The following is a 19,208-nucleotide window of genomic DNA, read 5'->3' on the forward strand; positions in this document are numbered from 1 at the left end:
GTAAGTGACATCATGAGCATCGATCCACACAATTGGGATACAATGACATGCATCAACCAAGTCAGTGAGCCTGATCACTCGATACCATTTGTCTCTTACAAGCATAATCGCCTTTTACGTCAAACATGGGTTGTTGAAGACCTGTTCTACCCCAGATATTCACGGGTTCAGATGATATATACAAAGATTCAACCCTACTATGCAAACAATATGTTAATTCTGTTTGCTTCTGAGGCTGTTTCTCTTGACATTCAAAGGAAACCAAACTTTGCATATGGTACAAACACAGACATTTTATTGGATTCACTTTGTACACAAACAGAAGAAGACAAACAACATACATGGTCAAACAACATACAGGATCAGGGTAAAATGAGGTCCAAATGATCTGATTAGTTTAGTATCTGCCAAATACAGTGGGGTGAAAGTCAGGTACCAGTTGTTCCATGTAATGTCACATCCTCAATGTGATCAGAATACACGAAAGGCATATTCCAAATCTAATTCCTTTAACCTATGACTCAACTAAAACCCATTAAAATTCCATCGCCAGTGAAACTATTGCTTTGTAATGTTACAACCCTGATTTATACTGTAGTATGTGCTGATATCCATGAAACCCCTGTACAATAAATAGCTGGTGTGTGTAACCATGTAGCCTGACATACACCCATCTTGTACCTTAAACCACACTCACTCACACCGCACAATAATTGATCGTATGAGAACTCCATTACACTCTCATGTTTCACTGACATGATGAGCTGGTATTACAGGTATGTTACATTAAATATCTTGACTATTGACATAGAAAGGCCAAAGTTCAGAGAAAAGTGTACAAATGGCAAAGAAAGTTAATGAAATGGCTACACTATTGGAAGACCAAAAATTACATCCTGTACTTTCATGTCCAGGCATTCTCATCTATAAACAAATGAATTTGAAAATGGAAATGAAATACAAATGTTAAAACTGTGTACATTTTCACCATTCCTTCTTTTGTGTCTGGGATAAAATAAACACTGGCAGTGAACAACACCATTCATCAGGCTGCCATCACACACATTATATATTATATGCAACACAAAAGTATGACAATTTAAAAATAAATAGAGATTTTCATACGAGCATGTTCGTTATACTGATTTTAGGAAATGAGTGTGAGAATTCTTGTATTTCCCGAGCAAGTTTCGTGAAGTCATTATGGCACACATGCGAGTGTAATAATTTCTTTATTACCTATTATTTCTTAATCTTTTTTAGCTCTCCCTAATAAAAATGCACTGATCATGACCGCCGTCTAAGAAAACCACAATTGTGGAACGGCGTCAACAATCTTCAGCTGTGAAGTCATTTATAGTGTGACGTCATTCCAACCTTACGTCACAATAAGATTTGAACGAGGTCAACCATGAAGACTGGATGACGCACACAATGGTGACCATGAATTGATATTTGCAATAGTACACATACATGTTTTATGAACTTGGTTATGACTAACCCTATAGGTAATAAAAGGATATATCCATGACCCTCTGTGACTATTGTTCACAAACATGGTTCTCATCATAGATGTGTGTTAATCCATCTGTGACCATATACTATCCGTGCCTTTGACAGATATTCTCAAACAGGCTTTTTACGAGCAGACAATTTAACCTGATAGTAACAGGCAATGCTTCACACACAGACAACCTGGGTCAAGAACTCTCTGAAAATGCTTCAACAGAACCTTACAGACAGAAGGCAATGAGTTAAACAGGCCAATGAGGACCATATGTTACTTGATCCCTAAGTATTAAACATGTTAAATCAATCTAAATCTATGATACATATCTTTGTAAAAGGCATAGTTCTGGTTCATATGTATTCTCATTAATATGACGAAATATCTGTATTTCTGCCCTATTTAGCAAATAACATAAGAAACTAAAGCTAAAAGCCTGTTTTCAAATTTCATCACCTTCACAGCATCTTTCAATCACGATTCTGTTCTGTTTCTTTATTAAGTCCATAACACATTTGTAGAAAGGTATTACTACTAGTCACAGATAGCTGGTCATGTATGGACGTAATAAAATACCTCTCCTGCCCAAGGCTTTAGTCAACAACCATATCATGGTCAAATTCCCCCATAGCTGCAGCCCTTGAGCATTTACGTACAATGACAATTATGGTCTCATCCAAGAAGAACTGAAGAGAAATGATCATGAGAAGTAAAAGAAGCAAAAGTAAAAGACCTCTACTGATGATGGACAGTGCCTACGTCAGCTATTACATGATAAGCTCCGCCAGCAGGTGGTGTATTTGGCCTAGAAAAAAGTCGAGAGGTAAAATGAAATGGTGATATGGTTGCAACCGCTTAACAATCATGTCTGCATGCAATGACAATGTGGAACTTGTTCCATTTCTGGTATAATATAATCACACTTGGTTGAGTTGTCTAGAGTCTGTGGCCACCTGCCTAAACACACTGTCAAATTCATCATGGTCTACATGGTCTACATTGCCTTCATCTTCATCATCTTCATCTTCGGCTGTTTTCTCTTCATTTCACGGCGACTCTCACGTTCCTGTAAAACAAAAAATACATGTGCCAAAACCTCAATACAGTGAGTGAGTTTAGCAGGTCTTAGTGCTGCTTTTAACAGTATTCCAGTTGTATCATCACATGTCGGCTTGATGTGGAAGGAAAGTTTAAAGTGAAACAGGTCTCAGATGTTCACATTGGATCACTCTACACATATTATATCAGTAACTTGGTATCTGAACATATGCCTTGCTTATGAACAAAATGTAATACAGACTGCCTATAAATGAGACCAGTAAGAGAAGTAAGTGATGTTTTGTTTGGTATTTAAATTTGAAATGTTAGTAACACACATTCAACTTCAGAACACAGAAACATACATTCAAGAATGGAACATACGGTCAATTTCAGAACATAGGAACACAGATTCAACACAGGAACAGACATTCAATCCAAGAACACACATTCAACACAGCAACAGACATTCAACACAGCAACCCATTCAACACAGGAACACACATTCAATCCAAAACACATTCAACACAGGAACAGACATTCAATCCAAAAACACATTCACCTCAGGAACAGACATTCAATCCAAGAACACGCATTCAACACAGCAACACATTCACCACAGGAACAGACATTCAATCCAAAAACACATTCACCACAGGAACAGACATTCGATCCAAAAACACATCCACCACAGGAACACACATTCAATCCAAAAACATGCATTCAACACAGCAACAAGCAATCAACACAGCAACACTTTCACCACAGGAACTGACATTCAACACAGGAACAGACATTCAACCCAAAAACACATTCACCACAGGAACAGACATTAAATCCAAGAACACACATTCAACACAGGAACACACATTCAACACAGGAACAGATATTCAATCAAAAGACACATTCACCACAGGAACAGACATTGAATCCTAAAACACATTCACCACAGGAACACACATGAACCACAGGAACACACATTCAATCCAAGAAGACATTCAACACAGGAACACACATTCAATCCAAAAACACATTAACCACAGGAACACACATTCAATCCAAGAAGACATTCACCACAGGAACAGACATTCAATCCAAAAACACATTCACCACAGGAACAGACATTCAATCCAAGAACACACATTCAACACAGGAACACACATTCAACACAGGAACAGATATTCAATCAAAAGACACATTCACCACAGGAACAGACATTCAATCCTAAAACACATTCACCACAGGAACAGACATTCAACCCAAAAACACATTCACCACAGGAACAGACATTCAATCCAAGAACACACATTCAACACAGTAACACACATTCAACACAGGAACAGATATTCAATCAAAAGACACATTCACCACAGGAACAGACATTCAATCCTAAAACACATTCACCACAGGAACACACATGAACCACAGGAACACACATTCAATCCAAGAAGACATTCAACACAGGAACACACATTCAATCCAAAAACACATTCACCACAGGAACAGACATTCAATCCAAAAACACATTCACCACAGGAACAGACATTCAATCCAAGAACACACATTCAACATAGGAACACACATTCAATACAGGAACAGACATTCAACACAGGAACAGACATTCAACACAGGAACAGATATTCAATGAAAAGACACATTCACCACAGCAACACACTGAACACAGGAACACATTCAACACCAGAACACATTCAACACAGGAACACATTCAACACAGGAACACATTCAACACAGGAACACACATTGAAGCAGCTACACATTCAATAAAAAATAAGAGCAGAGGACTTGAGATTATATTTTCTCACTAAAAGCTGAAGGACTGACAATCATATCGGGTGTGTGTGTGGAATTGCTGGGTTTGTTGCAAAAAGAAATCATTTTTACTGTCTGTCTTCTACATGGAGCTTAAAGATCAAACATAGCTGGACCTTATTGCACATATGAATCCTACTTTAATCAATAATATTAATTCAAGGTGCAAAGATGAATAAATTCACGTCTAACAGTTCAGCTCACCTCCAACTTGCGGGCCTTGTCAGGATCTTCTTCTGACAGAAGTCGCTCCTTCTCCGCTCGTTTCTTCTCCTCCCGGCGAGCTTGAGCTGCTTCTTGTCTCTGGGCGTGGGCCTGCTTCAGAAACACTTCTTCGGCCTTCTGTCGATTCTTTTCAGATTTGTTCTTAGCCTGCACAATAACAAAACATCATATAAGGAGGAACCTGGATCCTGTTCAGGTGAGGCGAAATACTATTGCACCTATAGACCGATGTGTATGTGCGGGTGAGTGCCTGTATGAACTAGTCTGGACTAATGCCTTTTTATTGCTAGCCCACTGAAATACCATGCACCAGATGAAGATGGATACCCCACTCAGACACAGTACGTTATATCTTATCAATGCCAAGCTCCAGACCAGGTAACAAAAGGACCATGTCTTTTGGTATGCCACACTTAGTGATCGAAAAAACACCGACCTTCCGCTCTCCGGACAGATGTCTATCCTCTACACCAGGGAGGCAAACTTTGATAAAGCTGAGGAAAGGCAGTTACTTACTTCCCGACTCAGCTGCAGACGACCAATCTTGTCCATACAATAAAACACAAGCTGCAGCAAGGGTCGGATCACCTCCATGTCAGAAGTCTTTGTCTTTCCTCGTCCAGGAACTGCCAAAATAAGGGTTAACTTTTACATACTAGGCTGACACAGAAAACACATAGCCATTTCCCCATGTTTCCTGAATGTAACAAACAATTTTGTCTTCGAGTCTCAGAAACCAACCAAAACACACAACGTAAGCCATTGGAACACATCAGTTGAACACATCAGTTGAACACACCGATGAAACACATCCTAAATCAATTTTAACCTTGACATTTGACACAAAGAAGACAAATAAATGACCTTGACAGCTGATATGACTTTGATAAAGGTATTCATTACTTATCATCACTGAAATATTATTCATTTTCTCATGAATATGATGGACTAAATTCCTGTCTGACAAAGGTTTGTTACATATTGTACACTGTGGTCTCTGGAGGTCACGTTCTGCCTGTAGGTGACCTTGACATTTTGCTGAGGTCAGCAAATATCTTATCAAATGGAGAAATCATCCCCCAAATTTAATCAAAATTCCTTACATAGACATGATAGAGGATGTGTTATCAGCACAAGCAACATGATGCTTTATTATAAATGATCTTGACCATCAATATTTGGTATTCTGATTTCATTTTTGCCAGGGGTTCATAAAATGATTTATCATTCAAAACCGACTTTAACACGAGACATCGTTTGGGTGAGATCAATGATGTCTCCTTGGAAATATCGCTTCAATCACGTTGCATCGGTTGCGTTAATGTTTACAAACTGAAAAGTTGAGTCATTTTGCTTTCATATTTGCCACATTTAACACGATTCTTTGCACAATATTTCTCCTTGGGTGAGAGAACTTGGTGAAGACACTTACCATTAAAACTAAAGATTAGCACCGATTTAGTTGTGGGCATTTTGGTAGGCTGTGACTCACTGGAAATAAAAATGCAAATATATAATAATAATAATGATAAAAATAATAATAATTATCTAATGCACCAGATTCTATGGCAGAACATTACTATTACTTGGAATTGATGGATCAGTGTGCACTGAATTTTTGTTCTCATCTCCCTGGGGAGTATAGAATCCAAACTACCAGGTACCCATTAACTGCTGGGTGTACAGAGCCCAAGAGTGAGTGAGTATTCTCTAATTCCAGCAATATCATGGTGGGGGACACCAGAAATGGGCTTCATAAATTGCACTCATGTGGGGAATCAAACACAGGCCTTCGGCTTACGAACAAACGCTTTTATCGCAAGGCTACCCCACCACTCCAGATGCCCCAGAAAAACACAGGAGTCACCTGCCAATCACCATGCATCCATCCAGCTACTCACAGGTTTGTGACCTGAGCGCTGTACACAGGATCAAGTACCAACAGTCCACCATGTGCAATTTCAAGTATTGTTAAAGAAATTCAAAAACACACATCGTGATAAATCTGTTTCAATACTCAAGGCCAATTTATGAAAAGTTGCGCCAAACAAATGCAGCAATATGCTGGCATAAAGACTTACTACTGGTGGAATAATAATTTGAACTTACTCCTGGTTTTTAGGTCCCGAGTACTGATCAGAGAAATGCATGAAATCCACCAGACCCTCGAACTTCGTCAGCACCTGACACACCTGAAACAGCAGCAAATGTGTCATACACTAGTCTTTAGCAGCAGTTCATCAACATAGAACTATATTTTCTTTAGACTCGTCTAGTGTAAACATTAATACACTGGTCATCAGAGTCTGAAGCTGGTCGTACTTGAACAAGATTAAAATGTTAAACATGCCAACATTTCCTGTCAGTTCTATTCAGTTCAAATTTGAAGAAAAATTGAAGCATTTAGACTTGATAAGAATGATACCGTCAAATGCTTCTGATCCTTGAGGAGTTTTGTTTGTGTGTTTGCACTCAGCAATATTCCAGACATATGAGGGCAGTCTGTAAATAATCGAGCATGGACCAAACAATCAAGTGACTGACATCATGAGCATCGATCTATGCAATTTGGATAGGATGACAGGCATCAACCAAGTCAGCGAGTCTGACCACCTGATCCCATTAGTCGCCTCTTGCAACAAGCATAGTCACCTCTCAAGAAGAGCATGGGTTGCTGAAGACCTATTCCACCCCAGATCTTCACCGGTACCATGAACAGTACCATCAATGGAGTCTTACTTGTCCTCAGTTAGTAGTCTTGGGTCTCGAAAAGTGTCACTTGTGCCCAAACCATCTGATTTTTCACAATAAGACGTGTTGAAATCAGTATTGTGTTTCTAATGCCATGTCATACACAATGTCTCAAGAATAAGACAGTCATCATGAATGAACACTTTGAACATCAACAGAAGTCTACAGCTACAGCTACTTGCCTTCTTGTCGAGGATGGCGGATGTGGCTTCCCCAACTTCTGACAGCACTTGGTAAGATGCAGGTAGGTCGTAGCGGTCCACATTCTTCCTCTCCGTGAACTGACTCTGTCAACACACAGGTTACCATGGTTACATACACACCTCAACATACTTGCTCTATTTCTCACTCACCGTAACTCATGATTACCTGATAACAGTGAATCACCATGTTTGTGTGGTCGATAAATGCCTGAGATCCATCATGTTTGTGAATAGATAAAACACTGAGATCCATCTTTGGTTGATAAATCACAGAGATCCATCGAGTTTGTGTGGTTGATAAATCATTCAGATCTACCTTGTTTTTGAGTTGATAAATCCATCATGTTTGTGAATTGATAAATCCCAGAGATCCGTCATGTTCGTGTAGTTGATAAATCACAGAGATCCATCATGTTTGTGTAGTTGATAAATCCCCGAGATCCATCATGTTTGTGTAGTTGATAAATCCCTGAGATCCATCATGTTTGTGTAGTTGATAAATCCCTGAGATCCATCATGTTTGTGTAGTTGATAAATCACAGAGATCCATCATGTTTGTGTAGTTGATAAATCCCTGAGATCCATCATGTTTGTGTAGTTGATAAATCCCAGAGATCCATCATGTTTGTGTAGTTGATAAATCACAGAGATCCATCATGTTTGTGTAGTTGATAAATCCCTGAGATCCATCATGTTTGTGTAGTCGATAAATCCCTGAGATCCATCATGTTTGTGTAGTCGATAAATCCTCAGAACTCATCATGTTTGTGAATTGATAAATCCCAGAGATCCGTCATGTTTGTGTGGTCGATAAATCCCTGAGATCCATCATGTTTGTGTAGTCGATAAATCCCTGAGATCCATCATGTTTGTGTAGTCGATAAATCCTCAGAACTCATCATGTTTGTGAATTGATAAATCCCAGAGATCCGTCATGTTCGTGTTCTTGATAAATGCCTGACATCCATCATGTTTGTGTAGTTGATAAATCCCTGAGATTCATCATGTTTGTGTAGTCGATAAATCCCTGAGATCCATCATGTTTGTGTAGTTGCTGAATTACTGAGATCCATCATGTTTGTGTCGTCGATAAATCCTCAGAACTCATCATGTTTGTATATTTCATATCCCCGAGAGGTTTTGACTATGTGCAGAGTAAACAACTCACCAAGTCCTGCATATCCTTGTGTAGTTTGGTTGCAACTTTCTTGTGTGCAATGCAGAACACAAACTTGTCCATGATGGCCTTTTCCATGTCCACAGTGACAACCTACAACACAACAACCACTCACTAACAACACCAGTCAACATGCTACAGAGACAGTCTCCACAGACCTCCATTTCTAGCACACAGCAGTTAGATATAAGCCTACGCGGTACACCTGCTCTTCGAAGAGAAAGTAGCTTTCAGACAGTGCAACATATCTTCAGGAAAAGAGAAATAATAAAAGGTAGATACACGTCCCAGGGACGACACTTTGTACTTGAGATCCCAGATGGTTAATCTTCGCCTCAAGACTAAATGCTTCAAGTCCCTGATCAATGATCGCATGGCTTCATGGTATTCTATAAATATTGCTCTCCCAATGACAGCTCTGGTGCATACAGCTGGCTTGAGTTTGAGGGTCATACTGTGGTATATACTATGATGATATACAGGGACGGGAATGGGTTTTCTAAAAAAACACATTGAAAAATAGCCGGGGGTCAGGGGATATTATATGATTAAAGCATATACTGTAATGACATGAATAAGAAAATGAACCTTGACAAAACAAAATCCATGGAATTCCACATAAAATTTTCAGAACTGTATACACACGCAAGTGCTATGACTAGGGTTAGATACAGACATTAGCCCAAAGAAAAGTGAAAATTTGAAAGGACTTGACTGTATCAATCCTTAATCTCACAAAGTTGAACAAACCACAAGACCACATTTTGCTGTGCAAATGTTGAACTTGAATGTTAGTTGTAACTCCTGGCACCTGGAGACTTACCACCTGGTCCGATGCAGGCTTGAAGAGACGCAGGAGGCAGTTGATGAGGTCCTGGCGCTTCAGCAGCTTCAGCTCCACCAGCATCCCCTCCACACAGGTCCGGCCGCTGCACCACAGCGCATACACATTCTCAGAGTCCTTCATCAGGATGCCAGATGTCACTTCTTTGGCCGAGCCATCATCTCCTGGAACCACAGGATCGGATAATAACCAACACTACTTCCCTTGTCCAACACCGACTTGGTCTACGACACTTACCCATGATGGCAAAGTTGGACTCCAATACCTCTCTGAGTGACCCCAGCCAACACCGACTTGGTCTACGACACTTACCCATGATGGCTAAGTTGGACTCCAATATCTCTCTGTGCAACATCGACATGGTCTACGACACTTACCCACGATGGCAAAGTTGGACTCCAATATCTCTCTGTGCGACATCGACATGGTCTACGACACTTACCTACGATGGCAAAGTTGGACTCCAATATCTCTCTGTGTGACCCCAGCCAACACTGAGCCAGTTTTCCATTCTTGGTCTTGCCTGCCAGGAAATTAAGGAAGTACACGCCGAGGCCTGCTATCATCAGCATCTCCAGGTAGAAGCTGTCCCAGTTGGTGCGGAGATGAAGAGGCACCTGGCAAGTGAAATGTTTCAATCAATGCTCAAAATGCTCATGGTGCAACGTTCACCTTGCTAACTGAATCTATCCCCCTAGCTCGTGACAACTGCCCTCGGTATAGCTACCGGCAACTGAATCTATCCCCTAGCTCGTGACAACTGCCCTCGGTATACATGGTATAGCTAACCTTATCTATCCCCCTAGCTCGTGACAACTGCCCTCGGTATAGCTAACTGGATCTATCCCCCTACCTCGTGACAACTGCCCTCGATATAGCTAACTGAATCTATCCCCCTAGCTCATGACAACTACCCTTGGTATTGCTAACTGAATCTATCCCCCTAGCTCGTGACAACTGCCCCCAGTATAGCTACCGGTAACTGAATCTATCAACTCTGGATCAGACGAACCCGTGAAGATCCGGGGTAGAATAGGTCTTCAGCAACACATGCTTACCGTGAAAGGCAACTACGCTTGTCGTAAGAGGCGACTAACAGGATTGGGTGTTCAGGCCTGCTGACTTGGTTGATGCATGTCATTGATCCCAACTGCGTGGATCGATGCTCATGATATCAATCACTGGATTGTCTGGTCGCGAATTGATTATTTACAGACCGCCGTCATATAGCTGAAATATTGCTTAGTGCGGCGCTAAACAACAAACCAACCAACTGGATCAGACAACCTAGTGATTAATATGATAAGAAGTGATTGATTGTATAACACTCAACCAAGTCACCACACCTGGCCATCCAACCCACTAAGCCACCTCCCACACAACCAGCATAGGTTGCTGGGGACTTATTCTACCCTGGAAACCTAGGAGCTTTGTATTGCTAATTGTTACCATCTCAGCCAGATCATTACTGCATATGTACAGCTAAATGCATGTATCTCACCTTGGCCATCTCCAGATCAGGTAGCTTGTCCTGGGACTTCCCCTTGGTAGAACCTCTCTCCTTGTCAAAACCTTCAAACTCTTCTTCATCCTGAAGATGTTCAAACTCATCATCTTCTGTCTGCAACAGCAAAAGGACTTTATGGACATACCAAAGTCAGCTGGCCTTTACCATGTACAAACCACATTACTATCTCTATACTTATTTTAAGGGGTTGTGGGTGGGGGACGTGGTCGTCTAGATATTTTCTGTCCCATCCCAACTGTCAGTTTCAAAGAGATATTGTTAAAAAGAATGTAAAAGAAAACTATAACAAATAATAAAAGTCAACTGAAATTCTTACTTACAGTTACAATTTCATTACATACATGAACTAACTGCAAGCAATACACCAAATATATTGATGACGTAAGCGCCAGTAGATCACCATACTCTTTGAGCAGATCACTGGAGCTAACTACAACTGTTAAATAATATGATGAAACATTTAATCTTATACCCTCAATAAACATAGTTTTTACACACAAGACGTGTATGTAATAATAAATAATCATATATTTAATAGCTATAAAATCTTCAAAACAATTTTGGGAACGTGGGTGAAAACCAAAGGTCTCAATCGTTTCCGACCGAGCCTGACTAGTACACTTACCCTTCCCTATGTGGCACATGTCTATAAAACTGGTCCTTACCATGTACAAAGCATACTACTGTCTCTACACTTACCAATACGTCTCTATGTGACAAAGTAGACACAATTTATGGATAACAAATTACAGTAATTAAAGAAGTTGTTATCTATTAATTGTGTCTACTTTGTCATCCGTCAACTTCTAAGTATTGCCTATCAAACATTTCTAGCCCATATGGCCCTTACCATGCACACATAAATATTGATACGCACCTCTACAACAACTTCATCATCCTCTTCTTCAACTTCCTCCCCAGCGATGTCCCGTGGTTGCACTTTCTTTTCTACTATAGGTTCTTCCTCTATTACAGCCTCTTCTTCTATAGAACATGTGTAGACAGTATTTGAAATAATATTAAACCCCAACAAGACAGTCGGGCAGGTGACCCATAAGTGTTGCCTGCCCATCTTCAAAGTTAACTGTCCACATTCAGATATTATAAATATTAAAAAAACAAAACATAAGATATAAATAGGGTTTTGATTCAGTTGAAATAATGCAAACAATCACTTGAGAATCTACAATGAGTTCTGGTAAAACTGAATACGTAAGTAATCAAAATATTATCTGCTAGTTAGTCAGGCTGTAAATTCATGCAGCCCAACAGAAAACAGGCAGTAATTTCGGACACTGTGTATAGATTATCCAAAATATTCTAAAGCTATCTTCAAATATGGTAATAACATTGAAGTCCAATCAAAAGTTGACAAACAATTAAAATATCCCAATCCATCTTATCTCTAGCAAAATCACAGTCAAGACGTTTTAATATGTCATACAAGACACTAGTACGGACAAACTATAGAATGTGTGAACTGAGCTTTAATGACGTAAGTTATATTTACAGGAGGTGGAGGTGGGAAGTCAGAAATACAATGGTACCTTCATCTTCAAATTCTTCAAACTCTGCAAATTCATTATCATCGATATCAGCATCGTGGGGCTGCCTAGCAACACACAGTGCCACAACAGAGGACAGGAACACCAGAATCAGTAGCCCTTTCCTAGACATGGTCAACATATCTGAAAGTAAGGAAATGCATACATCATATACATGTTGTGTCCAGGGAGCAAGGATCCTCAAGGATCACTAAAGCTTGTGGGCAGGTGGGGGCATGTTTATTACAGAGATGCCAACCCCAGTATTAGGCAACTGGAAATACCTCAGATACACTGGGTATTTACTTTGAGTATTTCAAGGGTAGAAACTAACATTTTAGTCCACTAGTCCTTATTATGATAACATATAGCAAAACCCTTAAAAATAACAAATTTCTACTAGTCCAAATACCTTAACTATTGGGCAGTTTGGCAAGGACTTCTAACACTGGTGTGTACCATGGTACAGAAGTTCAACTGATTCAGTTAAAGGGGAGGACATACCAATGTAGTTCTTTTGTGGGAAATGCATAAAATAAAAAAGGATACAAGATATTTTCTTAAATCTTTATGTTGTAAGTTCTTATAACAGTTTGTGATACCAGTTTTGAAAGACCTAATATTTTGTCAAATGTATTTAAACAGACAATCCAGTATGTCTTAAGAGTTATCATTGTTACTGTTTTTCAGAGTGACTGCCTCATCAACATATCTTATAATTAGATTCACCTTAAACAATGCTTAAGTTGTTCATTATCATATTCTGGTATAAATGGAAAAACTGGCCTAAAACTTTCATCAATGAAAACTCCACCTCCACACAACATTCAGATTCTACTTCATCAAAATATTAATATATCACATCAACTGTAAAGAGTGAAGGAACATTTCCAAAAGTCAATCTTGGAAAATATATTTTCAAAGTCACATACGGGACATTTTCAGACTGAGGGTAGGTGGTAGACTGATTATAACATTACATCGATCACAGCGGGGCATTTTTTAGTCTGAGGCTGAGAGATTTGGTTGTGAGAAGCTTGCTAATGTCATGTTCAGAAAGCAAGTGATCAAATGAAAAGCGATTTCTGTTGAAAGGGTTGGGACTTTGTCAAACTGAAATTGATGGTTTAGGAAGTGTTTGCCATTGGGCTGATTTGCTGTCAGGTGACATACAAAATGTAATACATATGAAAATGTAACTGTGTACAGTCATGGTGACTTCTTGACCATGAGGCTTTTTGAGGATCAATTTCAGTCTGTGCCTAAAACATAGAAGGCTATCGATGCTCAATTACTAGGATTGGCTGGTCAAGACTTGATTATTTACAGGCCACCCTCATCATGCTCATATAGCTGGAAAATGCTGAGTGTGAAGTTAAACAACAAACAAACCAAAATTGCCTGCATATTGCTCTTAGGATCATTTTCAGTAGATTTTAGTGTTATCGTTATTACACAGACTTCATTAGCTAGGTTTACTCGTCCAAACAGCTTTTACTAGACTCTGGCTACAATTTCCATTGCCAAGTGTTGGCACTTTCCTAAGGCTGTATGTCCAATGTAACAGTATCCCACAGCAGAATTTCTTTTATCACCTGTTTATGGCCTGGGGGTATTCTAATGGTACATGTATCATTATTTGGGCTTGCAGATGTTACAGGTTAATCTGTACTCATGTAGGTGTACAGCATATCTATGTACTTTATTTAATGCTATGCACAGCACATTGAAACTGATCAATTACATACCTCAGTTGATCAGTAATAGTGGAAGGGACTAATCCCCCCCCCCCCCCCCCCAATATGAAAAATATAATGCTATCTACGAACATGAAAGTATAATTGTGCAAATGCTGTCTTCGGACATGTTTGTGGATACCCCAGATCTGTGGCACAGCAAAACGTCTGAATATTCTTCACCAGCAAACGCGAATATTACATGGGATGAATCTGGGGCAGCCACACAGAGACAGGGCGTGGCCCCAACGAACAGGATTATACGTCGAGTTTGGCTTACTGGTGACAATGAAACGCTTTTTGTTCAACCACTAGTTCTCGAACATACCAAACACACAAAAATATGTATTGATGTTTGAAGTACGCAAGTGTCGTTTTCATATTTCTAAATATGTTGTTGTTGTATAACTAGTATTATTCGTCGCCTAGATCATATTGCCGAAGGCCAGGCTGCCAATATTCGTTACCCACGCGAAAACAGGTGACGCAGTAACCGGCGAAGCCATGAAGCGAGTAACTACAGGCGCCCATTTAACATCAAATGTACAATACGCACGTTCCGCGTCTAAATGCATCGTGTGCCAAATGATCTGATTATTTTATATGAATTCACTTCATGAAAGAGCAACATACGTGAGAAAATGTAGCTTCTATTTGGATGCATCACCTTACCTCACGATTTCCAATCTTCTCCTTGAAGAGTTCCCGGGAAATACTAAAAGTTGCATTACGCTGAAACGAAAATCTTGATGATTTAGGATTGTGGAAATGGAAACGGAATATGAATCTATATACTAGAGTACATGATTAATGATCGATACAGTTTTGATAAGAAGGTGAGGTGATGTGGAATGGGGTTTAACGTCGCGTCCAAGATAACTGGTCTTATATAGCAATGCGCGCGTGCGTGCGTGTGTGTTCGTGGCTGCTTGCACTCTTCCGGACTGGTGCCGATTTATAGGGCCAGCCCACTGAGATACCATGTTTCACTTTAATAAATAAATACCCCGATCGGACACAGTACACAGACTCTGAACAATCATTTTCTCGTCTTGTGGTATGACACGGCCGGGGATCGAACCCCGGACCTTCCCCTCTCCGGGCGCTCTGCCATTAGACCACGGAGGCGGTCGTTTTGATGTGAAAGGAAGGATTTATTATATACTTCAGTGTTAAAGACGGAGTTTTCCGAAGTTGAAAAAAAGTGATATTTTCATTTCAGTGAACATAACACTTGATATGTAACTGCAGTGAACATAACACTTGGCCGGAACTAATATCATACAAGAGTTACCTCCCCTCAAATTGTCTCCCTTTATCGTAAATGTCTGGCCTGTACACAAACTATTGACTTCCTTTTCACATTAGTTCCACATTGACTAGGCAAAATAATGATAGATAGCCAGTATTGGAGTTAATGTCGCTTCTTGCCGTTTGTTATTCTCTTTAAAAAAAATTGATATAAGTTGTACATTTCTCATTTAACTCGATCGTCAATCGGTGAAGACATTTTCACGAATTGTGTTTCCTTTCATTGAAACTGATAATGGCGCTATGATTAGTTTGCTGAAAATAGTATTGTCCGTGTGTCTTGTGTTCATGTGCTCATCGAGTGAGGGTGAGAAAGGAGATATTTTCACGAGTGGCGTCCTTTATCCCCGTCACGAGGTGAGAGAGACATGATATTGCACTCGACACATGGAATATCCTATTTATCATATGCTTTTTTGTGTTCTTGTTTTTCGGAAAATTAAATTATATCATTTCAAATGTAAAACCTTGAAACATAAATTCTTCTAAACTAACACACAGGGACGATTCACATACCCTTGTATTTGCGACTTAAAAAGTAGTTTCGTGATTGCAAAATCTTTAAAAAATATAAACAAAAGTATTAAAAAAGTATTAAGGGTGAGGAAGATTATTTATCATACATTTAGATGTGATTATACACAAAATCAACTTTAACAAAACTATATTCTTGAAAACTACGAGACAGCTTTTGGAAGCGAAAGAATACAGCCTGGGCAAGTGACAAATATGGCGCTTTGCGAAACGAAGTCACGATTGACGAGTTAAATCGGAAATTTACAGTTTATAACGAAACATTTTCGAGATAATAACAAACGAGAAGAAGCCATATTTACTCCATAATGACCAATGTGGAACTAACGTAAACAGGACGTCAACAGTTTGTGTACGGAGTAGACACCTACAATAAAGGGAGACAAATTGAGGGGAGGTAACTTGTAGGGTTATGTTCACCGCAATAAAAATGTCACTTTTCTCAATTTCAGAAACTCTTCCACACCGAAGTATATAATACTATTCTATTTTACAGAACTGATCTGAACAGGAACGTAGCTCTAGTACATCCCAATTGGGAAGATTTCCACAGCCACCAACGAGTAAATGAGAACGCTTGGCAAACACAGTTAGAATTTAGCGCAGTTTTCTAATTTTGCTATGGTGACATGTGCTTTTCATTTTCTGCTTTTCCTTTTTATGACAAATATTTTCACAAGTTTCATTTATCTTTGATCATTATCTATTTCAAACTTTTCCTTTTGTAGAATGGGATGAAATGGCAACTGTACTTGGAATAAACCATCACGTATGTCTTCACATATACATGTACACCAAGGTGTAAATACAATTCCAAAGTCGCATTTATGAAAAAGTAAATATGAAAGAAAATGTTTTTTAACAATAATTTAATCAAGGTGATATTGTCGTATATTTCTCTTTCACTTAATCTTAAAATTACTTATAGTTGTACTGTAAATACAATAATATTTCCTTCTTCCACCTGCGAAGGTTAGCCTATCGTTTCCTTGTATTCAATATAGCCTCCTCCACACTTATTGAGCTTTCAAGTTCAAGTATTAAAATTGTCCAATTATATCTCGTTACGTGTTTGCGCATTTTCCTAAACGATTGTATGGTTATTGGCGAAGTTTCATAATGATCATTGGTGAATTAATTATACTCTTAAAAAAACTGCAATGCGGATATTTTTGGCCATAAAAGCAAAAATAGCCGACCAAGAGGTGCATCAAAATGATCACAACAAGGACATGCAAACCATTAGTCGGGAAACACGTACGATTCGGAAAAACGCACCAAGTCCATAAACAAAAGGGCCACGGAGCTGCTCGTACTGCACGTGCAGCAGCACTATGAACGGTATTGAAGTGCAGGGTTTTTGATTGCCTGGCATCTGCGTCAATAGAACAGTGACAGTTCAACAAAATGCCAAGATTAACAGACGTGCAAAGAAACAACGTCACAGGCCGCTTGCAGGCAGAGGAATCCCCATCAGCTGTAGCCAGGGTTTTCATGTTGCGCCCAGCACCATCACAAGGCAATTGGATCGGTTTCAACAGCATGGGTCAACACGTGATCGGCCAAGGTCGGGTCTACCAAGAGTAACCATCCCCGGCCAAGATCGCTACATCCGACCGCGCCACCTACGTGAAAGGACGACCACAGCCACCTCAACCGCATCCCAAATACCCAGAGTGCGCAGAATCACCAACCAGACCGTACGAAACCGTTTAAGAGCAGGAGGTCCACGAGCAAGACGTCATGTTCGACGCGTCATATTAAGACGACAACATCGTCAAAAACGACTGCATTGGTGTCGTCAACAAAGGGTATGGCCTCAACTGCGATGGAGAGATGTCTGGTTCAGCGACGAATAAAGATTTCTCCTCCGTCGAGGGGATGGAACAGCACGAGTCCACAGACGTCGGGGAGAACGTTACCCCTGAAACTGCGTTTAGGACGTGGACAGGTTTGGTGGGGGTAGCGTTATGATATGGGCGGGTATCTCTCTTCATAGCATGGCAGGTTTGGTCCATATCCAGGGCAATCTTACGGCTCAACGATGCATCAACAAAATTCTCCTACCACACGTCCTCCCAATTGCAGCCAACGGCAACGGTATATTCCAACAGGACAACGCTCGGCCGCATATTACACGGAACACAAGAGCCTGTCAACACAACAACAACGTTGATGTTCTTCCCTAGCCCTCCAGATCCACGGATTTGAACCCGAAAGTGCACCTGCGGGTTGATGATGGTAGCTGACCTTCACCTTGGGCTTTTCCTGTGTACCGATAACTGAGATGACTACAATCACGTGCCAAGTGTTCTCTCCACAACATTGTGCAGTTCCTCGTATAAGTGTATTTTCCCACCTTAAACAAATCTGCTTTGCGTTTCATTTTCTGAACAATATAACCAGATCACTGATATGCTATTTTTGAAATTCAATTCTTCGAGTAATTATCCAATATTTTGATTTCAAAACGTACACTAAATAACACCGTCAATGGTGATTCAGTAATGTGTCACAAATGGTAAGATTAACGATGTTCCTAATTTTCAGAGGTCATTTTCAGTCATTTGTCTTTGCCTGAAATGAGATTGGATGAGGTCACAGACCAGGACATTCCCAACAGAATTGAAATCCTTGCATAATGTATTTTGAATTGCATTCGACTTCAAAGTGAAGGCAGAAGAATAGGTATATAAACTGAACCGCAAAAGAAACGTCACCCCAAGTAACGTTGCATCAAAAGATGTCATTTAAATATCTGGGTAATTTTCTCAAATTTAACATAACCTTGTCCGGAAAAATGAAATTGTATGTTTAAAAAAACAAAGCAGATGACAATAAAAGCGATGGCCCAAACGCATCATGGCAACGGCCATGGGAACCCGATGCACGTGAGTTCCGTGCAAATTGAAATCCCCCGTTTCTTTTCCTTTAAAAATCCACCCTGATCGGATAACATTCATTCGTTATTGAATTGCTA

The 19,208-nt window shown here is 39.8% G+C and overlaps 1 protein-coding gene across 2 annotated transcripts; it reads right to left on the minus strand.

Annotated features, from left to right (window-relative positions):
- Positions 1–273: 273 nt before the first annotated feature.
- Positions 274–15,109, minus strand: LOC124142635 (PAT complex subunit CCDC47-like). Of its 2 annotated transcripts, none has more exons than XM_046511206.2 (13): positions 15,056–15,109; positions 12,651–12,791; positions 11,981–12,087; positions 11,077–11,196; positions 10,018–10,192; positions 9,555–9,739; positions 8,723–8,824; positions 7,534–7,638; positions 6,710–6,792; positions 6,033–6,091; positions 5,117–5,226; positions 4,580–4,747; positions 274–2,573 (listed from the first exon to the last, which is right to left on the minus strand). In XM_046511206.2, exons 2-13 carry the CDS (start codon positions 12,787–12,789, stop codon positions 2,502–2,504), a joined length of 1,425 nt encoding a protein of 474 aa, XP_046367162.1. In that variant the 5' UTR covers positions 12,790–12,791; positions 15,056–15,109; the 3' UTR covers positions 274–2,501. The 2 variants fall into 2 exon arrangements, with proteins under 2 accessions (XP_046367162.1, XP_046367161.1); XM_046511205.2 differs by having other exon boundaries at positions 15,017–15,071.
- Positions 15,110–19,208: the final 4,099 nt, after the last annotated feature.

This window comes from Haliotis rufescens, unplaced genomic scaffold, assembly GCF_023055435.1.
Source record: "Haliotis rufescens isolate VD_foot unplaced genomic scaffold, xgHalRufe1.0.p SCAF_10, whole genome shotgun sequence".
Taxonomy (NCBI): Eukaryota; Metazoa; Mollusca; class Gastropoda; order Lepetellida; family Haliotidae; genus Haliotis; species Haliotis rufescens.